General features: G+C 53.3%; 1 protein-coding gene across 1 annotated transcript in view; it reads left to right on the top strand.

Annotated features, from left to right (window-relative positions):
- Nucleotides 1–23,070, top strand: part of HHIPL1 (HHIP like 1) — a 72,185-nt gene that overhangs the window by 10,525 nt on the left and 38,590 nt on the right. The window contains exon 2 of the mRNA XM_055288223.2: nucleotides 9,941–10,286. Coding sequence (XP_055144198.1) covers nucleotides 10,227–10,286 — 60 coding nt within the window. The 5' untranslated portion in view covers nucleotides 9,941–10,226. The remainder of the gene's footprint in view (nucleotides 1–9,940; nucleotides 10,287–23,070) is intronic.

Here is a 23,070-nt window from a genome sequence, read left to right as displayed (position 1 = left end):
TGACGCAGGAGGGGACGAGGGTTTCCGGAGGCCAGGATAGCGTTCACTCAATACCCTGATTTTTTGTCCTGTATCTAATGGGATAAAATGAAAGGAAAGAAAGTAATAAAGATATAAAATCAAAAAATTATCTGGGACTCAGGGACACAAGTCTCTCCATAAAAAGAGACAGCAGAGAAGTGGAAAACAGACCATATTGGGCACATTATTATGAAACTTCACAACACCAGGGTTGAGAAAATCCTCAAACCATGGTGGGTAGAATGCGGAGAAAAGGAATCAGAATAATGTTGGCATTCTCAACAGCAAATCCCAAAACTAGAAGGTCACGAAGTGACATCTCAGCATCCTGAAGGAAAACTATTTTAGTACCGATACAGTCCAGGGGGAGGGCAGAGTGAGACATTTTCCAATTAAAAAAAAATAGAAAAATTATTTCCCAGACATCCTTTCTCTAAAATTAGGAATTAAACCAAGCAATAAGACATGAAGGCCAGGTGCAGTGGCTCACGCCTGTAATCCCAGCACTTTGGGAGCCCAGCCTCCCAGATTGCTTGAGCCCAGGAGTTCAAGACCAGCCTGGGCAGCATGGGGAAACCCTATCTCTACAAAAACTTTAAAAATATGGGCTTCGTGGTGCATGCCTGTGCTCCCAGCTACTCAGGAGGCTGAGGTGAGAGGGTTACTAGAGCCCAGGAGGTTGAAACTGCAATGAGCTGTGATTGTGCCACTGCACTCCAGCCTGGGTGGCAGAGTGAGACCCTGTGTCAGAAAGAAAAGAAAAGAAAGGAAGGCAGTTAAAAGAAAAGAAGAAAGAAAGAGGGAAAGAGAGGAAAGGCAGAGAGGAAAGGAAGGAAGGAAGAAAGAAAGAAAGAGAAAGGAAGGAAGAAAGGAAGGAACGAAGGAAGGAAAGGAAGGAAGGAAGAAAGAGAAAGAAAAGAAAGAGACACAGAGGAAAGAAAGAGAGAGAAAGAGAAAAAGAGAGAAAGAGAACGAAGAAAGAAAGACAGAAAGAAAGAAAAAGAAGAAAGAAAGAAAGAGAAAGAGAGAAAGAAAAGAAACAAGACATGAGATTCAGACAACAGAGAAAGGGAAGTCCAGGTTGAGGGCTTTGCAGACAGAAGCAATCAGCGCAGATTGCAAAAGGAGGCTCCCGGAGGAGCTGCCCAAGCTCATGGATTCCCTTGGTCGGGGTGCTTGGCTGTTCGGAGAGGAATATTAGAGCTCTGTCGGAGTTTGGTGAAAAGCCCAGAAAAAAACCAAGCAAGTCAAAACAAGGAGGCAATTATTAATCCCCAGGGAAACCCAGAAGTTGTACAAGGAAGGAAATCCAATCAGGCCATACCAGGGCTCAGCCGGCCATAATGTTTATATAGAGTCACGTGCTGCTTCATCACATTTTAGTCAGGGTCACATACACCACGGTGGTCCCGTCAGATAATATTGTGTTCTTACTGTGCCTTTCCTATGTTTAGACACACAAATTCTTGCCATTGTGTTACAGTTCCTACGATATTCAGTACAGGCACACATGCTGTACAGATTTGTGGCCTAGCAGCAATAGGCTAGACCGTCTGGCCTGGGTGTGTAGTGGGCTATCCCATCTAGCATTGTATGCTCCATGACAATGATGACAGCACCTAATGACGCACTTCCCAGATCATATCCTTGTCGTTAAGTGACACGTGACTGTAGCATAATATGTAAACAATACTAATTTAATCAAAAATTATGGTGTAGCAATATTGGGAGGATAGGGGAGGGGATTGGCCTGTGTAGGGAAGGGTAGGGACATAAGTGGCCTGAAGCCTCCTCATCCGTAAGAGAAAGGCAAGCGAGAGTGTCTCAAGCTGGAAAGTCAATAAAGAATAGTACAAGTGTGTTGTTTTCAAATATATAGAAAAGTTGCCTCTGGGAAGTAGGAATTGGGTGGAGAGAGAGAAGGCAGGGACTTTTTTTTTTTTTTTAATAAGCCTTATAGTTTTATGTTTGAAACTCTGTGCATGTGTTTTTAAATTAAAATAACAATAATAAGCCTATCATTGGACCTCTCCTTGCGACAATGGAAGCTAGAGGACCACAGAACGATCAATTACCTTTAAAATCTGGGGGAAAGGATTCCCTGCCTGGATTTTATGCCCACAGGAAGGATCAACCTTGTAAACCTTGCAAAAATGCAAGGCCTCAAAATAAAATTTAAGTTTAAATAGAATGTAACGACGGTGCACCTTCTAGGAAGCTTTGGTTGCACATGCTCTCATAGGAGCTGAGAACAACCAGGGAGTACGCGATCACCCAGGAAGAAGGATCCTTCCCGGGGGGCCGAGAAGTGGCCCCACAGCAGAAGATGGGGAGCTTAGGGCACAACGGAGTAGATTACAGACTGTCAGAGCATTTGACAACACTAGCACTCGGTTTAGAGTAGATCAGATGAAAAATTAAGAAGAGACAAGTTATAAATAAATGCATTCACTCCAGGGCGCACACAAAACTGTACAAGAAACCATCATTGACCACTTCCTGACTTTCATGGAATAAGATTTACGCGATCATCATCATAAAGCCCTTGACCAGCTGTTAACTAAGAAACGCATAAAGCCCTCTAAAGAGGCTGAGGGAGGGGAGGCAGGAGTGGGAGGGTTTCAGAGAGCTGAAGCCTCATCTGTCACCATGAGAAAGCAACAGAAATGTCTAGAATTGAAAAATCAAGAAATAGCAACGTAAACATCTTATGAGAAGTGTGGAGACTGCAAAGCCAGAAAGAACAACTAAATGTGGAAACTGGTTGCTCTGGGGAGTGTGGAAAGGGAGGGGAATCGGGGAACCATCTCGTTTCCTTGCAAGCATTTTAGTGTTACCTGATTGTTTTTACCCTAAGAGCATGCATTATTTTATTTAAATATGAACATAATTTATTTAAATAGTGATAAAACCTAGCTCTGGGCTGTGGCACGTGAAACAAGTAAGGAGGGCGAGGAATATTCCCTGATGGAAGCCCCCAGACCAGACCATCACCAGCAACACCCCAGGCCCGGGCCTGGCTGCTGGAGAAGGAAGCCTGGTCAGGCCCTCATTTCCCCATTCATTTCCAGTTTGCAAAGCACTCTCTGGGCTGTTTCCTCCTCCCATCCTCCCAACAAGCCTGCAGGGTGGGCAGGGATGACTGTGCCCATTTTACCTGCAGAAGCTGGGGCTTGGGTATGTTTTCGGGGGTCTGTAGCAGGTTTCTCCCATGGCAGGTGTGCCAGTGAAGGCAGCCGGAGGACCTGCCCGAGAGCAAGTGACAGGCAGTCCCAGCTGGAATTTCAGAGCGGGGAGTCACCTTGCCTGGTCCAGGGGCTCCCAGCAGGGTGGCTACAAACCCTTCCCTTCACTGTACCATCTGTTCTTAGTCACACATCCCACCCTCAGTGTCTGTCAGAGGGAGCCCTTCACCAAGCAGGTGGGGGTTGCCCTAGAGAGGCGACACCGCTAGCTACCAAAGAGGAAGGGCTGGCATCAACCGGGGCTGCACAAGACTTGGCATCCTAGGAATCCCAGAGCTTTGTCCTGGAAACCCATAGGAGAGCTGGTCTGCGAAGTGGCCAGGCTGCCTGGCGGGCCCGTGGAAGGTCCACCCAGGCCTGAAGAACACTGGACTGGTCTGATCCTAGAGAACACTTGGAGATACTGAGCCCCATTAGGAGGGACTCACCCAAGGAGTGAAACGCCCACACTGAGGGCTTCTCTTCACCTCATGGTTGCCAGGAGGTGCATGAGCTTCAGCTTCCAAGTCCCCCTTGTAGCCCGATGTCCCTAAAGCCTACCTCTCCAGCCCTGACCTATGCGTACAGCCACTGCCTGAGGTCCGCTCTGGCCTCACCCACCCAGCTGAAAACCTAACGGCGTCGGCAGGGCCTCTGCCTGGCTCTTCCTTCTCTCTCAAAGATTCTCTGGAACTCAGCTCAGCTGCTTCCTTCAGGTGCCTCCTCTCCATTGGGCCCCTCCCAATGCCTAGGCCGGTGTGGGCACAGAGCAGGGGCTCAGACACCGCAGGAACACTGCTGGCTCTCAGGGACCCAGGTAGGAAAGGAATGCGAGGGGTGCACATCTGGTGTATGGGGTTGGCCGTGTGTACCTTGGAGCTAACTCCTCTCTACGGAGCCCGGAGCAGGGCCCGGCCGGGCAGGGGGAGCATGGAGAAGCCCTGCAGAAACATCGTGCCAGGCCTGGGCACAGCTCTGGGCACTGGGATGTACTCAAAGCAGCCTGTGTGGCCTGGGGACTGGGGATGGTGAGAGGGACACAGGAGCTGTGTAATTTGTAATTGGTGGCAGTGCCTCACCGAGCCTCACAATGATCTCATGATCCCTCCTGGCACCCCGGGGACTGGCCCTGGTGCTGGGTCCATTTTACAGATGCCACAACTAAGACTTAGAGTTGGCCGGGCACGGTGGCTCAAGCCTGTAATCCCAGCACCTTGGGAGGCTGAGGTGGGCAGATCACGAGGTCAGGAGTTCGAAACCACCCTGGCCAACACAGTGAAACCCCATCTCTACTAAAAACACAAAAAATTAGCTGGGCATGGTGGTGGGCACCTGTAGTCCCAGCTACTTGGGAGGCTGAGGCAGGAGAATCACTTGAACCCAGGAGGCGGAGGTTGCAGTGAGCCAAGATCACATCATTGCCCTACAGCCTGGGCGACAGTGCAAGATTCCATCTCAAAAAAAAAAAAAAAGACTTAGAGTTTAAATAAATGCATCCTTGAAGCTGCAGTGTAAGCAGGGATTCTCACACCTGCGTGATGATAAGACTCAGTGGGATACTTGCTTGCCCAAGGTCCCCTACCTAGAGATGGGAGTCACCACCTCTGAGTTCTGGAACTGGTCTGTTTGACAGTGTCAGAGTAGGGATCAGGCTGGGATGTCAAAGTTCAAGAACCCTAGAGTGCTAAGCCAGGACCTCTGAGTCCCCCACCCCCCATCCTCCGCATTTACCCTATTTCACAGCCAGGTGATATTTAGCTCAGCGTGGTGCGTGGCTGTTCCCGCTGCTGGGTGCCAGTTCTATTACACAGAACTCCTATGGGGACGTGTTTGTGCACAGCTTTGCTTTCCTGTTGGATTGTTTCCTTGGGGTAAGTTCCCAGAAGTGGGATTCCTGAGTGGAAGGAGGGATATTTTCCCACCCCTAATCCACATCCTTAACAGAGGCTGGCCCCAGGATGAGGATCCGGCCTTTCTCCAGCTTCAAGGAGGGGCAGCCAGCAATCCCTGCCTGGCACTTCCGGAGGAAAATGACAGACATTTTCCTTTCCTGTAAGAGCTAATTACCAGCTGGATGATGCGTTCACGGCTGTCAGGGCAATGAGGGCCCAGGTGACTCAATGCCATCTTTCTTGGACCCGCCTGGATTGCTCAGCTAGCCGGTGATGGATTTTTCTCTGTGGAGGTCACAGGAAACAAGAAAAGAGTCCCTCAGCTCCCCAGGGAGTCAGGTCTGTCAGCGGCTTTGGGAGAGGGCAGAAAGGAGGCCTTGAAATCCAGTGGGCAGATAATCCCTCTGCCCTTCCAGACAACAAAGGGCTTCTGGCCCCTGGCCCCTCCAACCTGCTGGACAGGAATGGCTGGCTGAGGGTCCAGGAGCCCCTGCCCTGACCTGGGCCTCTTGCAGGGAGTGCCCTCCCCCTTTTTCTCCCTCCCCATCCCAGCACCCCCACATCCAGGTCAGTGTCCGTGGCTAGATCCAGCCTCTGAGGGGCACGAGAAGAGGGGTGTCCAGGCTCCTCCTTAAGGAAGCCCCTTCCTCCCCCCAGGGGGGCTGAGGGCAGGCGTCAGCCCCTCCCAGCTGCCACCACTCAGGTGGGGGGCGGGTCAGGAGCAGTGAGGGAAAGGAGGACAGGGGCCACTGTGGGAGAGTCACTTGTGGGCAGTGGCCTACCAGCTTCCCACAGGAAGGAGGGGTCTCGGCTTCCCAGGGCTCTGGCCGGCTGCCTGAGCCTAAGGGCCACTCTCCCTCTGCCTGCAGAACGTAGCGGGGCCGGGCCTCTGGGCCGGGCCCATCTCTGGAGCACTCTAGCCCATTTCCCTCTGAGGGAGCAGCAGGAGTCAGACCCGGAGGCCGGCCCCACCACTGCCACCAGCTCACTTCCCCATGAGATTGCAGATTCTCTGAAGGCAACACTGGGGTCTGCCCTGTCCCAGGCTCAAGGTAGTGAGTTCCCTGTCCCTAGAGGTGAACAAGCTAAGAGAGCATGGCCATCTCGCAGAGGTATAGAGGAAGTGCTTGCTGTGAGTACCCACCCTAGGTCACCACCTGACCACGACTTGCCCTGCTCTTTATGTTACGCCCACTTTTTTTTTTTGAAACAGGGTCTTGTTCTGTCACCCAGACTGGAGTGCAGTGGTGCGATCTCAGCTCACTGTAATCTCAACCTCCCTGGCTCAAACCAACCTCCCACCTCAGCCTCTCAAGTAGCTGGGGCTACAGGCAGGTACCACCATGCCTGGCTAATTTTTGTATTTTTTTGTAGAGATGGGGTCTCACCATGTTGCCCAGGCTAGTCTCGAACTCCTGGGCTCAAGCAATAGTTCATCGCAGGCACAGAAGGCCGCCCTCTGTCCTTACCACCCCAGCGCTGCTATTCAGCTGGTGAAGGCCCTCTCTGATCTTGAGGCAGCTGGGATGCCTGTTCCTGGGTGGGACTGGGGGATTTTATGTGGGTTACACCAACCCCAGCTGTTGTGAGTGGGCACAGGAGCCTCACAGGTACTGCTAGGTTAGCCCCATCCTGGTGCAGGGGCACTGGCTGACTCCTCCCAAGGATTCTCTCAGGTCAGGACACCCATCCAGGACCCACTGATCACAGATGCTTTTAGAGAACTTACTGTGGGCAGGCCCAGCAAACAGATCTCTCCATCTCAACCTCAGAGGATTCCCTTTTTTTTTTCTTTTTTTTGAGACAGAGTCTTGCTCTGTCACCCAGGCTGGAGTGCAGTGATGTGATCTTGGCTCACTGCAACCTCTGCCTCCCAGCTTCAAGCGATTCTCCTGCCTCAGCCTCCCAAGTAGCTGGGACCACAGGTGCGTGCCACCGTGCCTGGCTAATTTTTTGTATTTTTAGCAGAGACTGGGTTTCACCATGTTAGCCAGGATAGTCTCGATCTCCTGACCTCGTGATCCGCCCACCTTGGCCTCCCAAAGTGCTGGGATTACAGGCATAAGCCACCGCGCCTGGCCAAAGATTCACTTTTTAAACACAATTCAGGAGGCAGGGGGAAAATAGGACCTTGCCATCAACTTGTCAGTTTGTGCAATTGACCTTTTGCGCCTGAAAGCAGGCTATTCTTGTTCTCCCTGTTCAATTCCCTTCTGTTGGTTTCAGTCTCTGGTTCCACCTTCTGAGGTTTCTGGAAATGTAATGTTCTCATGGGACATTGCCTTTGGCATATCTGATAAGCTGTAATGGCTCCATCCAGACTCATTGAAACAGGCAGGGATGAAGGCAGAGATCTGTGGTCCATCCTTAGAGACCCTCTAACTCTAGGTTGCACTGATTTATGGAGTGTCACTCCTGGGGTGCTCTGTCCAGGGAGTCGTGACCTCCCCTCATTGCACTGCTCTCCAGCCCACAATTTCCATCCTGCCCAAATGACAGCTTGAAGAGCTTGCTCCCCGACAACTGTCATCTGTCACATGGCTGGGTGACATGGTGCCGTCTTTGGCACCGACGCCCTGTCCTTCTTCCTCACCTGAGTGACTCATGCCAGGACATAGCTTTATGAAATTTTTTCCCATGCTCCCCCCAACCTGTCTGGCTCCCACCAAACCCCAGGGTTCCCAGTTATGGTAGCAACATATTGTGCTGGCCCTGTCTGCCTACCTGCTCAGCCACCCTTTCCACCAGGGGGTCCCGAGTTCCCAAAAACCCAGCCCAGGGTGGAGCCCCTGCAGAGGCAGCACTGTGCTGTTGAAAGAGCCCAGGCCTGGGATTGGCCAGGCTTGGGCAAATGGTTAAACCTCTCTGAGCCTCACTTTCCTCGTCTGTAAAATGGGATGGTCACCACATTAAAGGGTGCTAGTGAGGATCACAGGCCAAGAGCGTAAAGCACTCAGCATGCTGTGGACTGAATGAATGAGCTTCCATCCCTGTCGTCAATTTCATAGCCTACCTGGGAGTTAAGACGGAGACAGTGCAAAGTGCCGTGAACAAGACCCATGTGCTATGGAACTGCCAGGAAGGGCAGCAATTCTGACTGGGGAGCTGGGAAGGCATCACTGCAGAGACGCGTGTGCTGAGCCTGAAAGGAGGCTCCCATTCCTGCAGGCAGCAGAGCTGGGGAAGAGCATCCTAGGAAGAAAGCCATGCTCACACGTGCTAAGTTCCCCACAGCCCTGCCAGCTCGGGCTTTTATCCTTTTAATGGTGTGTGTGATTTAATAGGGGTGTAACGGTGCCCGGGAGCTGCCTTAGCAGTTTTGAATGCCTGTTACCCTTTAAGGCTGGCTCTGAGAGAACCACAATTCCTTAAGGTATAAGTCCACGGAAATCACTCTCCATTAGCATGAGATTATGAAATGAACTCAGCCCGGGAGAATTCTGGTGAGTTTTGGGAAGTGGTGCAGTTGAGATGACAATAGACACTTTTTTTTTTTTTTAAGGCAGAGTCTTGCTCTGTCCCCCAGGCTGGAGTGCAGTGGTACGATCACAGCTCACTATAGCCTCAACCTCCTGGGCTGTGATCCTCCCACCTCAGCCTCCCAAGTAGTTGGGACTACAAGAGTGCACCACCACGCCTGGCTGATTTTTTTGTTTTTTGAAGAGACAGGATCTTGCTCTTTTGCCCGGGCTGGTCTCAAGCAACCCTCCAGCCTCGGTCTCCCAAGGTGCTGGGATTACAGGTGTGAACCACCACACCTGGTCCTGATAGACACTCTTGAAGGAAGAGGAGGCAGAGGCTCCTGCCTGCAGCAGGCAGCGCCAGACTCCCCTCCCGAGGCTGCTGTACCTGTGATTTGAGGAGCTCAGAGAGCTTTTCCTAGCAGCCCCGCCAGTGCCAGCCCAACAAGCTGCCTAGAATGCCATCATCACTCATCCCCCCTCTAAAGACAAGGGACTCTATTAAAATGTAAATATTTTGTCTAGGAGAGGGAACACTCTGCTTTGTTATTGAGGGAAAAGGAAGATGGAAACTTACTTTACTTGAGTACCTACTATGTGCCAAGCATGAAATGGGCACCTCTCACATTGCCTTTGAGCCCACAAGGCGGCCGGGCCAGACAGGGGAGCTACTCATCCCTTCAGGTGAGAGAATGGAAACTCAGAAGGGCCCAAGGCTTGCCAAGACCTTGGCAGACCAGGATGGGAACCAGAGCTGACTCTCCACCCTCGCTTCGGCCACGGCACTCACCCACTCTCATCTTCCCTGGCTGTGGCTCCCTGGAGCATGGGATGAGACAAAGCAGGGTTTTGGGGCACTTGGGCCTCGGTTCAGGAGCAGACCTGCTGCCAATCAGCTTTGTGGCCTAAGCAGTCGCATCTTGGGTGTGTCTTCATCTGTGGATGGGTCAGCAGCAGCGCTGACCCCACGGGGTTATGGTGGGGAACAGAAGGAGCTGTAAAGTCCACGACACAGCACCTGGGCCAGGGCTCAGGAAGGGGCAAGACTGTGTTGTCTTTTTACCAACTCCCACATGGTCGGGAGCAAGCCCCAGCTCCCAACCTAGGCACACCCCATCCCTTCTCCAGCCTTGACAGCAGCAGGAGTGGGATCCAGCTCCCTGTCCCCCACGTCTCCATCCTGGGATCTGAGGATCTGAGGCAGGGCAGGCAGCGGCCCAAGCAGTTGGCCTGCGAGTGAGTTTGTTCTTGGGGCCGGGCAGTCTCTGCAGGCCCCCAATGCCTTCTACCTCCTCCCCGCACCACTCCCAGCAACTGTGATTCTCTACTCTCTTTTCCCCAGGAACCTACTTCAGGGAACCACACAGAGGCCAAATTCAGAATCCCTACTTGAACCACTGACCTTTTGCCCTCTCCAAGCCCGGAAGCAAGCCCTGGCCTGCTGCACGCCCCAGTCGCCCCGTCTGTAAAGTGGGCGGCCCATCAAATTCATATCTCCCTGGCTGAGAGTCATCTGGAGAAATAATGAGTACGTGACCTAATGAAAATTGCACGGTGCCTGCTGAGCAAGGTGGGTAAGCCACTGGCCCAGCGCTGTCATTACAGGAGGTGAAGCGGTGCGTGGGCTGATGACTGGCAAGGGGCGCAGCCACAGGAACCTTTCATCATGGGTTCCCTTGGGAGGCCAGGCAGGTCGGCTCTGAAAGCACCCACTGCTGCGGGGCCTGCCTTCCTGTGGCTGCGGCTTGGACGCCATCCCAAGCCGGGTTGGCCAGAACTCTGCCTGTGCAGCCCCGCCCCCAGGCAAGCAGGAATGCACCTGAGCAACCTCCTCCTATCTGCAGGGGAGGAAGCTAAGGTGTAGGGGGGTCAAGGCACTGGCCTAAGGTCCCACAGCCAAGGGGTGGCTGGGAGGTGCGGTCAGGTCTGCCTGGCACAGAGTCTGGTCTCCTGGCCACGACGCCAAGCTGGTTATTACTGTCACCACAATAGAATACTAATAATAGTTGTCGTAATTATTATTATTGTGGAGGGCTGTTCTCCAGGCAGGCAGGTTTGAGTTGCTGTGTCACTGGGGCCAGGAGGCTGGCCAGTGCCCACAATGAGGCAGGGTCCTGTCCCAACCAGCACTAGGAGAATGCTGGAGATGGGAGGCTGAGCCCATCCTGCAGCCTGGGTCAGCAGCCTGGGGCCTCACCCCACCCTCCATCCAATGCTGGGCGGTGGGCAGCCTCTCCAATGCCGATCTGCCCTGGAGGGCTCTGGTGATGGATACAGTGGAGATTCGTTGATATGAACATTAAACATTCAACCAGAGGCACTCACTGCTTTTATAAAACACAGCCCCCCATGCCAGCCAAGAACCCTGAGTTTCAAAGGTTCCTGCTCTTCCTGGTTAAAGTCTCCTGCATGGACCCCTGGGCCCAGGCCGCCAGAGCCCAAAGCCTGGTGCTTGTGCCCATTCCTCGTGTGACCTTGGGTAAGACTCCCCACAAGTTGTTCTGTTTCCCCGTCTGCATAACAGTGCAAAATTCAAAGTCGTTGTGAGGACGAAGTGAGCTAGCCCTATGTCTGGCCCATATCCATGCTCAATTAATGCCTGCATTGCTACCCCATCAGGTGGGTGCAGCCAGAGGAGCGGTTGGCCTGATGCTGAAGGAGTCACCGAGAGATGGTTGTAGACTGACTTTGACTCTATGAGAATGGGTGGCCTCTCATGATGTAGTCAACGTGTGGCTGCTGTGGCTGTGACATTCCTGTGACCCCCCAGCAGGCATCTGCTCTGGGCTGGCGAAACCAGAGAGCTTGCTGGCCATGGGGACACAGGTGTGTGTGTGTGTGTGTGTGTGTGTGTGTGTGTGTGTGTGTGTGTGTGTGTGATCCTCAGGGCTCTGAGACTGCAGGGAGCCTGCAAAACAGGTTCCCGGCTCCCCTGCTCCCATCAGGATTCCAGCTGGATCTGGTTCTACTCTGCCCTGCCAGCCCGGACTGTGGGAAAGATGTGGAAACTGCTCTGGACCCATTCCTGGCCTGCAGGACACGGCCCATCCAGCTACCCCCACTCTGGGCTTGGAGGCCAAGGCCACAGCCTGGAGGTCAGGGAGTCCAGTGCCTATGTCAGCCCCAAGCTGGCCCTGTGAGCTCCCAACAGGATGGGTGCCCAGACTGCAGTTTTCCTGAAAGGGATGGCTCTGTAGACACAGGCCTGAGAAGGGCTGGGGTAATTGCTTTCTGCTCTCTGAGGCAGTATTCTAGGTCCTGGGGATCTGGGGCATGGCCAGGATTTCTCTCTCCCTGATGTCTGCCCTGTATACTCTATGCCTAGGTAACACAACACAGGGCTCAGGGTCTAGCAGTGCCCAGCTCAGGTCTTCTGAAAGCTGGGCCTGCAGGCTCCTCTGCGCTCCCCTCTCCTGGCTGCCCGAATCTGTTCCTCCTCCCTCGAAGCATCCCACCCACCCTGCAGAGCCTGATGCACGGCTTATCCCTTGGGGAATATTGGGGCAGTGAGGGAGAGAGTAACATGTCACTGAATGGCTCAGGACAGGGAGAGCACCAGGGACTATGTGTGACATGGAGTTAGTGCTCACCAAGACGCTTGAGCCTGAGTCTGTCAGAGCCCAGAGCCAGAGCTCTAACTCATAATGTCACACCACTCCTTTCACCCATCATCTATCCAGCTATCCATCCGTCCCTCCATCCATCCACCCACCTACCCATCCATCCATCCACCTATCTGTCCCTCTATCCATTCATCTGCTCTTCTATCTTCCCATCCATCCATCCATCCATCCATCCATCCACCCACACATCCATCCATCCACCCACACATCCATCCATCCATCCATCCATCCATCCATCCATCCATCCACTCACCCACCTACCTACCCATTCATCCATCCACCTATCTGTCCCTCTATCCATTCATCTGCTCTTCTATCTTCCCATCCATCCATCCATCCATCCATCCACCCACACATCCATCCATCCACCCACACATCCATCCATCCATCCATCCATCCATCCACTCACCCACCTACCTACCCATTCATCCATCCACCTATCTGTTCCTCTATTCATCCTCTACTCTTCAATCTTCCCATCCATCTATCCATCCATCTGCCCATCCATCCATCCATCCATCCATCCAACCATCCATCCATCTGTCCATTCATCTGCCCATCTACCTGCCCATCCATCTGTCCATCTATCTATCCATCCTTGTCTACATTTCTTCATTCAGTACCCATCTCCTAAGCCCCTAGTGGTGCCACGTTCTGTGCCAGGTGCCAGGGTGTCAGGGATGAATGAGGAGAGGTCCTGATACTCATTCAAGCTGGAGAGACAAGCCTGGGCATTGTTTCAGTGGGACATGGGGTAACAAGTGCTCTGGAAGGTCAGCCCAGGAAGCTGGGGCAACTGCAAGAGGCAGGAAAGTGTTGCTGAAGTCCAGGTAAGCTGGGCTTGGCCAGAGAACACACTGAGTTGGGGGGAGCATTGGAACAGGCCTTAAGAGCTGGAAAGGAAGTCACCAGGCAAAAAGGGGGACTGTCCAAGGCAGCCCAGACAGAGGCAGCAGCACACACAAATGCAGGATGGGAAAGGAACATCTGGAGATGACAAATGGACAGAGCAGAGTCAGTGAGGTCAGGATGGGCTGGGAGGAGAGGGCAGGAAAGGCCTCCGGGGAGGAAGGGCTGGAATGCCTGGCCAACGAACTGCACCTGATTCTTTAGGCAGTGGGAGGGGCGGTTGTTAGGCAGGGAAGACGCATGATCAGTTTGGCAGTCCTAGAAGGGGATGGATTGGAGGGGGCAGGCCATGAGGGACTGCTGTGATGGGCTAGACAACCAGTGCTGGTGGGAGGACCGAGGCCCAGAGAGAGGCGAGACCTGCCAAGGTCCTAAAGTGAGTGCTCCCCAGGCAGGCAGGAGCCCAGGTCCCCAGGTAGCATGGCAAAGGGCCCAGATGCTGAGGCCATGGGACTGGATGGGGCAGGTGTGCCGTGGCTTTGTGTGGGGGCAGTCTCTTCCTTTCTGTCCTCTCTGAATGAAAACAACACCAACAGCTGGGGGTGGTGGCCCACGCTTCTCATCCCAACTCTTTGTGAGGCCGAGACAGGTGAATCACCTGAGGTCAGGAGTTCAAGACCAGCCTGGCCAACAGGGTGAAACTCCGTTTCTACTAAAAATACAAAAAATTAGCCAGGTGTGGTGGCGGGCATCTGTAGTCCCAGCTACTTGGGAGGCTGAGGCAGGAGAATCACTTGAATCCAAGAGGCAGAGGTTGCAGTGAGTTGAGATCATGTCATTGCACTCCGGCCTAGGCAACAAGAGTGAAACTCCAACTCAAAAAAAAAAAAAAAAAAAAAAAGAAAGAAAGAAAGAAAAAGAAGAAAAAAGAAAACAACACCAGCGAGGTTTGGTAAGCATGTATTTTCTTTCCTTTTCTTGGGAGGTAAGTGGGGGTCACAGGTGACCCCAGCTTCTTGTTCCCAAACTCCTGGAGCCCTCCCCTCCTGAATGCCGGAGGTTGCACAGTCCAGTGGGTCCCTTCTAGCTTCCTGTGTGGCCTCAGGTCTCTTCCCCTGTCGGGCCTCAGTTTCCCCATGGCTTCACAGAGCTAGCCTTACCTGCTCTGCCCACTGTGAAGGATGGCGGGAGGACGGAAGACGAGGTAGTGCTTCTGGAAATTTGAGATGCCAAGTCCAAGCCTAGGTGCCTCCCTGCCTCCGAGGAGCCTCCCCTGATGTCCTGGTCACCGCGGCGCTGTGCTGTGGCCACCAGCAAGACCGGCGGCACCAAGGGGCCCCCTAGCGGCCCAAGGAGTTGCTGCAGCCACCTGGGCCCAGGCACGTCCTTCCCAGACACCCGCGGATGTAGGACCTTTCTTGGGGACCCAAACCACCTGCCAGGCACTGCACTGGGTGCCAGGCCAGGGAAACACCATCTCCTGGCAGCCCTGTGAGGTGGGCCTTTCCCCACGTTATACCTGTGCACACCTCCAGGGGACTGTTCCATATCATCAGGCTGCTGGACAGCCGCAGGCTGGACTATGCCGCTGAAAATCAGTGAGCTAAACAAGAGGCAGAACATACATAAAAAATAACATGAATATGTATTTATCTTAAAAATAAAGACCAAGTATGCTGGTGCAGGCATGGGCTCTCTCTGGAAGATTACATAAGGGACTGGCATCACTCAGGGTTTTCTGGAAGGCTACCTGGGAGATGGGGGCAGGGGCGTGGGCACAGGGTAGGAGGGACCCGTGTTCACTGAATTTCGTTTTAGACTTCCTGATTTTTTTTTTTTTTGAGATGGAGTCTCTGTTGCCCAGGCTGGAGTGCAGTGGCACAATCTTGGCTCACTGCAACCTCCACCTCCTGGGTTCAAGTGATTCTCCTGCCTCAGCCTCCCAAGTAGCTGGGATTACAGGTGCATGCCACCACACCCGGCTAATTTTTTTTTTTTGTATTTTAGTACAGACAAGGTTTCACCATGTTGGCCAGACTGGTCTCAAACTCTTGACCTCAGGTGATCTGCCTGCCTCAGCCTCCCAAAGTGCTGGGATTACAGGCGTGAGCCACCGCACCCAGCCCTTTCTGATTTTTGAATTATATAGAAGTATTGTCTATACTTAAAAATACACTAAAGATTTAAGAAGTCATAGACTCATAGGCTCACGGACAGAAAGCAGCATGGAAGTGTTCTCTCATTTTCCCCTCAGTTACAGCAGAACTGACAGGAGGCCGCTTGGCAACTATTTACTTGCCTGCCTCCAGTGATGGGGTGCTCATCCCTTAAGTGGCCAGCTCTCAGTGTAGAAAGACCCTGTCTCTATGTGTGGAGATGCATTGCCCTGGTTTCTACCCACTTCCTGAGATAATCCTGTGGGAGTCTGTAGGATAGCTAGCATTGGCTGAGCCCCCACTGGGTGCCAGTCAGTGGCTATGGATTCAGCCCCGGAGGAGCTCAGAATCCAATTTCTGGGATCTCAGCATTGGGCAGGGCACTGAGGCCATTTGGTAGAAGCTGCAGCCAATGCAGGACCTGCCCCATTGCACACTGGGCAGGCGGTGGTTAATAACAAGAGGGAGGAAGCCCCTGGTCCATCCGCAGTCCCTGTCATTCCATTGCATTTCATCATCTGACTCCCCCTCCTCTGTCAGCCTTTACAGAAAGGCCTTGGCCTCCGCCGTGTGGTGCTCACACCCTTACACTGGGACTGCAGACTTTGATTCCCTTGCCATTCTGGAGGTCAGAAGTCCGAGATTGAGGTGTCCGCGGCAGCCTTCCTTCTGAGGCTACAAGGTCGATATTCTGTCCCCTGTCTCTCTCCCGGCCTCCGGGGGCTGCTGGCAATCCTGCTGTTCCTGGGCTTGTGGAAGCATCACTGGATCTCCGCCTTCACCTGCACACGGCCTTCTCCCTGCATGCATGTCCTCTGTCCAAATGTCCCCTTCTGATAAGACCCCAAATCCTATCAGATTAGGATGCACTCTAATGACCTCACCTGCACTAATTCCATCTGCAGTGCCTCCATTTTCCTTTTCTTTTCTTTTCTTTCTTTCTCTTTCTTTCTTTCTTTCTCTTTCCTTTCTTTCTTTCTCTTTCCTTTCTTTCTTTCTTTCCTTTTCTTTCCTTTCTTTCTTTTCTTTCTTTCTCTTTCTTTCTTTCTTTCCTCTCTCTCTCTCTGTTTCTCTCTCTTTCTTTTTTTTGACAGAATCTTGCTGTGTCACCCAGGCTGGAGTGCAGTCAACCTCTGCCTCCTGGGTTCAAGCAATTCTCCTACCTCAGCCTCCCGAGTAGCTGAGATTACAGGCATGTGCCACCATACCCGGCTAATTTTTGTATTTTGGCCAGGCTGGTCTTGAACTCCTGACCTCAGGTAATCTGCCCACCTTGGCCTCCTAAAGTGCTGGGATTACAGGCGTGAGCCACCGTGCCTGGTTCCATTTTCAAATACGGTCACCTTCTGGGGTACTGGAGTTAGGGCTTCCACATATGAACTTGGGGGAGACACAGTTTAGCCCGTAACTGATTTCCTACAGTCCTGGCCCCAACACCACTCAGACATGGGAGTCACTTTTGCTCTCTGGGCCTCATTTCCTCCTGTGGACACTGGGTACATGTGGGGTTGGACTAGCCATGATCTGAGGGTCCTTTCTGCTCAGAATTTGTAGGGACCCTCTGTGACTTCTGGCTCTTGAGATGGAGTCTCGCTCTATCACTCAGGCTAGAGTGCAGTGGTGCAATCTCTGCTCACTGCAACCTTTGCCTCCTGGGTTTAAGCAATTCTCCTGCCTCAGCCTCCTGAGTAGCTGGGATTACAGGTGTGCACCGCCACGCCAGCCTTCAACTCTGCCCTATCCCGCCCTCAACTCTGCCCTCCCTATGGTCCAAAGAGATTGCTCCTGCCGTGGGCCTTGACTGTCCTACTGGCCAAAGTGCCCCGGAGCCCCTCCTTTGGCTCTAAGCCCATGCCCCAGACATCCTGGGATGAGGAGTGGGGCTCTAAGCACAAAGCCAGCCCAGGAGGATTCCCCTGGGATGGGGGCCTGGGACAGTGCCTGGGAGCGAGACTGGGAGTGGACATGGGGCAGGCCCGGTGAGGGTGAGACCAGCAACACCACCAGCATCTGGCCTGTCTACCAGGCACAGCCTGACCTACGTTTTGGGTCTTGCACTAGAGTCTCTGTCGTCCATCTGCAACTGCTGACCCCAGGCAGGGGCAGGGAGAAAGAACAGGAGTAGCTTCGCACACCTGTACAGGTGCCTGTGTGTTTGAGAATCCTGAACTCTTGCATTGGGGTAGATCTTAAACACTATCCAGGCCCTAGCAGGAATCTTCTTACCTGCACTCTCAGAGGTATCTTTGCAGCCTCTGCTGACTTACCTCTGAGGACAGGGAGCTCACTCCCTCTGGGGGAAACTCAATCCCTGTTCATTAGACTGAACTGAAACCCTCTTTCTGTTGGCCCCAGTTCCACTCTCTAGGCTTCACAGGGCAGGGCTGCTTCCTCCCCTCCGTTGAGAACCTCCAGTCCTCATCCCATCCCACATCTCCCCTCTACCTCTAAATAGGCTCCCATTTGACCTTATCACCAAGTGGTTCTGAGTGGCCAAGCTCTGAGCAGGCTATCACTTCCCTTTTTCTGAGTGGTAGATCTCTATTAATGCAACCAGGACCACAGTGGCGTTTGGGTGACTGCATCACCCCCAACTCTGCTTGGACTTGCTCACAGATGTTGCTCCAAGACCTGCCTCCTGTGCTGTGCTGTACAGGCAAGCGTTAAGACTGAAGTCTCTCCCTTTGTGTCTGCATCGTGCTGCGCTGGCCATCACCTCAGCCTATCACATCCTTTGGAAGCCTAAGTCAGTCATGTGATTCCTTCTCTCGCCAGCCTCAGGCTATTTCAAACCCACATTATGGACAAATTGGTGTGTGTGTGTGTGAGAGAGAGAGAGACAGAGAGAGAAACAGAGACAGACAGACTATTTGCATGTATGGATGGGGGAGTGAGGAGGGGGTAGAGGGAGGGTCCTATCTGAGGCCTCATGGAGCTGAGACTCAGACCCATCTGGGCGAGTCTGGCCAAGTGGTGAGTGGGTGGGCCAGGTGGGTGGATTCATGTGAGAGACAGAGGCGCCTCCCAGGGGCAGGAGAGACACACAGAAAGGCGAGAAGCCTAGCATACCGGGGAAGGCAGCTGCTGTTCAAACTACTCCTGGGGGAAAGGCTGGGGGAAAGGTGGATACTGACAGAGCCGCCCCAGGGAACCCCTGCAAGACCCTGCAGCCCAGAAGGTCACCCCCAGGGGAGGGTGCGCCAACCCCTGAACATCTTTGCCTTTCTGCCTTGTGGTCTCAGCTGCAGCCTCGGGGAAGCCAGGTTGACAGGCACTGTGGGGACACCCAGGAGAGAGTCTGTGGTGCCTGACAGACCCCCCCAGAGGAACTGAGCAGACCTGTTTGTGAGACATGCCACCCTGGGGACCCCAGAGCCATGTCACGGCCCATGGAGTGTGGGCCCCTGTGGCTTGAGACCTGCAGAGTTGGGAGGGATGAGCCAGGTCTGGGCCCAGCTAGGGGTCCCTGAAGCTAGCATGAGGGTGCAAATCACAACTGGATTTGCACTGCGGAGGGGTCCTGGGCAGGGGAGCCACAGGCTTAGATGAGACTGGGAAATGTTCGAAATTGGGTTTAACTATCCTGCTTACTAAATCTGGGTCTATCAGGAGGAGGGACTCAGGACCCCGCCCTCCCTTACAGGGGCCACTGTCCTTGCTGGGGCCGGAGCAGGAGAGCAGGCAGCCTTCGCCTTCCCCATCTGTAACGTGGCAGCCTGTTTTCTAGCTCTGACGTCCAGGTGCTAGGATTGTCCCCTGGAATTTGGGGTTTAAAACAGGCATTCTGATAGCTTTCAGTTGGCATTGCCCTCTCTCCCCCGCATCCAGGACAGGATCAGAAGGCCCCTGGTGTGTGAGAAAAGCACTGAGTGTGAAGTCAGGGCCTGTCTCCATGCAGGGCTGTAGCCCAGGGACACGTGGAAGCCTGGCGGGGCAGGAGCAAAGCTGCCGTTCAGTCCTCACGGGACTCGGTGGTGAGGAAACGGAGGCTGCAGAGGGGTTTCTGCAGAGGCGCGAGCGCTCACAGTTGGCACTGGAAAATCTTGCAGCCAAGGTCCCCCTGGGGACCTGAGCTCAGAGTGTGTAGACATGTCTCCCCCAGGGCTTCTGAGCAGCGGGAGAGGGCACGTATGTGTCTGTGCAAGTGTGTGCACTTCTATTTGGAAGGGGCTGGAGATGCCTGGGGCCTGGGGTGGCATCTGTCAGCCCCCATACTGGGGGGTCCTTTCCATTATATTTTCCATTTAACTCTTCTCTACCCAGATGAGGAAGGCCCCCGTGACGGCTCTCATTTAGATGTAGAGCTAGAAGTGTTCACAGGTGTGCTGGGGAAAATAAGTCTTACTCGAGCAGATAAATGAACCGGGCCTTGGCTGTGGGACTTCTCAGAGCATGCGGAGTTGTCTCTTGAATCTCTGAGAGGGACTTAGAATGTGGCATTTCCCATACTTCTCTGACTATGGCACCCTACGCAGCCCCAGCTCCTGGGAAGAGCACTGAGAAACCGTATTTTACAGGACAGAGCATGGGAAATGTTAGAACATTGGAAATCGGCATCTCCCAGAACAGCTGGGCCACACGGTTGTGGTGCAGATAAGGAAACGGGCTCAGCCAGGGCCTTCTCTAAGGTCACACAGTAAGTTAGAAAGATGGTGGATTTGGCCCCAGGACCATCTAGCCCGGGGGATGTGGTCAGGCAGCGATGGCAAGTCAGAGGAGGAAGGCAGGCCGAGAGCCAGGCTGGCAGTCCACAGTGGGGGTGCTGTTGTTTTTCATTCGTTTCTTTTTGTTGATGAATGGATTTTCAAACTTCCTCTGACAGGAAACTTCAAACACACGCAGACTGGAGGGCAATGTAAGGAGCCCCCCATCTCCTTCACCGACGCCGCCTGTCAGCAACTCGAGGTTGGTCTTGTGTCCCTACCCCCACTCACTACCTCCCCTCTGAGGGGCAAATTTGAAGCAAATCCCCATTGGGGGTCTTCAGTGGTGACCCAGAAGGGAGCTAGCAGGTTTGGGGTGGGGGCAGGGGAGGGACACTCAACAAGCTGGAGGTAGAGTTGGGGTCTGCGGGGGTGGGGGGTCCCAGGGAGGAAGCGTCCCTGAGGCCCCGATACAACAGCCCCAGGGAAATACTGGCTGCCGGATAGTTGGGGTGTCCAGGGAACATGGAGAGCCAGGGCCCTCCGCCTGCCGTCCTGAGTGGGACTTAGGGCAAAACAGTTGAAGAGTTTGGACAGGTGGGGTGCTTCCCGGGAAATAATCTCACAGTGTAGGGGGTGCCCTGTCCCTGCCCCTGATGTGAAGAATCTAGTGGCCTTGGACTGAGAAGCAGGGGAATCAGATGGGGGGTGGGGATGGCAGGGAAAACCTTCCAGGAAAGGAAAGTGACCCTCAGAGCATCCACAGGAAAGTGGGGCTGGGCCTCTTCCTCCCTGGGCCTCAGTTTCCCTGCTTGGGCCGTCAGGGGTTAGCTGTGGACTCTGGGGTCTCCTCCTCTGAGGGCATCATTAGTTCTGTGGTTAGCAAGAGTCAGGCTCCCCTTTCACCCTCCCCAATCTTCCCTGCAGTGGTGAGCCCATCTCATTCATTAATTCATTCATCCACTCATTTCCTACATTGCAAGAGGCTGCACGCGGGCCCACAGACACGAGGCAGTCCAGGCCCTGCAGCTCAGGAGGGACACGGGGAGACAGAGAGAGCTACCTGCTAGGGTTGATCAGCATGACCAGGCTCTGGAGGCAGGGGACTGCTGGGCTGTGGCTTGGTGCTTCTCATTCAAATTAATCACACATATACAAATGCGTTTTCATGCAAAGTTATCTCGTGCCTTCAATAAGGCTGAAACGTGGAGCAGGAGTCCTACTGTGCATCGGTCTCAGAGGGTCTCGGCCAGAGCACTGCCCTGGGAGTCAGGAGCCCTGGGTTCTAGCCTTCCACTGCCACCAACTCCACTTGTGGCTTCAGGAAGAGTCTCTGCCTCTGGAGCCACCAGGCACTGGGTTCAAATCCTGACCCCTCCACTCTGTGACCTGATTATGACTAGCTGTTGTCACTTCTCTGTGCTTCAGCTTCTTCATCTGCATGTGATGGGGAATGACTGGCCCAGGGGGTGGGTGTGAGTGGGAAGGGATGTCATGGAGGCTTCAGAATACTTGCCCCTGAGTCCATGGTCCCCTGAGTCCTGGAGACTCAGAAATATCTGGAGAGACCTGGGGGTGGAGTTCTGTTGGCACATGGGTGGGGGTGGGGCAGCATCTGGGAAAAGATGACCTCCTGGTCCACGGGGTCCCACTGGGACTTGGTGCTGACACGAGGCCCGCATGACGTGGCACAGGCAGAGCTCCTAGCACAGTTGTGGGTCTTTAATAAATGCCCATTTCTGTCTTCTGTTTTTTTCCTTTTCCAAGTTTAAATTTTAAAATAGATATTTTGAAGACAGAGCAGCAGATTGTCAAGCAGGCAGGACTTCAGGGACAGTCTCAGCTGCTTTTTGGTGACTTGCAAGATCTACAGACGGTAGCACTGCTTAGAGAGTGGAGTTCTAGACAGCAGTTAAATGGAGTGAATTGCCCTTTAGTGTAGACGAATCTCCAACACCAGATGGAGGGGAAAGAAGGAAGTTACAAAAAGAAAAGTGCAGCAGAGGCCAGGCGTGGTGGTGCATGCATATAATGTCAGCAGTTTGGGAGGCCGAGGGGGAGAATTGCTTGAGCCCAGGAGTTTGAGAGCAGCCTGAATAACATAATAAGACCCATCTCTACAAAAAATAAAAAATTAGCCGGGCATGGTGGTGCATGCCTGTAGTCCCAGCTACTTGGGAGGCTGAGGCAGGACTGCTTGAACCTGTAGTGAGCTGTGATTGCACCACTGCACTCCAGCCTGCGTGACAGAGAAAGATCCTTCTGAAAAAAGAAAGAGAGAAAGAAAGAAAGAAAAGAAAAGAAAAGAGAAAGAAAGAAAAGTGTGGCAAGAGGCTGGTGTGGTGGCTCATGCCTATAATCCTAGCAGTTTGGGAGGCTGAGGCAGGCAGATCACTTGAGGTCAGGAGTTTGAAACCAGCCTGGCCAACATGGTGAAACCTGGTCTCCACTAAAACAAAAAACAAAAAAAAATCAGCCGGACGTGATGGGGGGCGCCTCTAATCCCAGCTACTTGGGAGGCTGAGGCAGGAGAATTGCTTGAACCCGAGAGGCAGAGGTTGCAGTGAGCCAAGGGTGTGCCACTGTGCTCCAGCCAGGGCAACAGAGCAAGACTCCGTCTCAAAAAAAGAAAGAAAGAAAGAAAAGAGTCACAAGAGATCATTTATACAAAGTTTAAGAACATGCCAGATGCTGTTCTGTGTTCTCTGTGGAACCTGCACGCAGCCATCTTCAGGAGAATGTTCCCTGAGCAGAGGAAAAGGTTCTGAGGCTCACGTGAGGCTGTGGTGTCAGGAGCCCCCTGGGCCTGTGATAGCTCCTGTTTTTTGAGCACATACTACACGCCAGGCACTCTTCCAATGGCCTCATTGATTACCCCCATTTAACAGATGAGTAAACCAATGCCCAGGGAGGTCAAGGGCCCTGTCCAAGGCCACACAGTTAGTAAGTTACAGAGCCAGAACTTGAACCCACTGCTCTTCATGACCAATCCACATCGCCTCTCACACTGCAGCACACAGTTCTTCATGTTTTAAAAAGGATTTCAGACACCTAAAGGGAGCGTGGTCAAATGTTAGCACGGGTGAAGTCTGGTGGTGTGTTCTTGGGTGTTCCTTCTTCTGTTCTTGGTAATTTTTCCATAAGGATGTTTACGAAGCCTGGCTCTGGCCTGAGGTCTGTGCTGGCCCCTTGCCTGGCCAT

Source organism: Symphalangus syndactylus, chromosome 8 (assembly GCF_028878055.3).
Source record: "Symphalangus syndactylus isolate Jambi chromosome 8, NHGRI_mSymSyn1-v2.1_pri, whole genome shotgun sequence".
In the NCBI taxonomy this organism is placed as follows: domain Eukaryota; kingdom Metazoa; phylum Chordata; class Mammalia; order Primates; family Hylobatidae; genus Symphalangus; species Symphalangus syndactylus.
The sequence above is the reverse complement of the archived record's forward strand: the minus strand, read 5'-3'. Positions and strand labels throughout refer to the sequence as shown.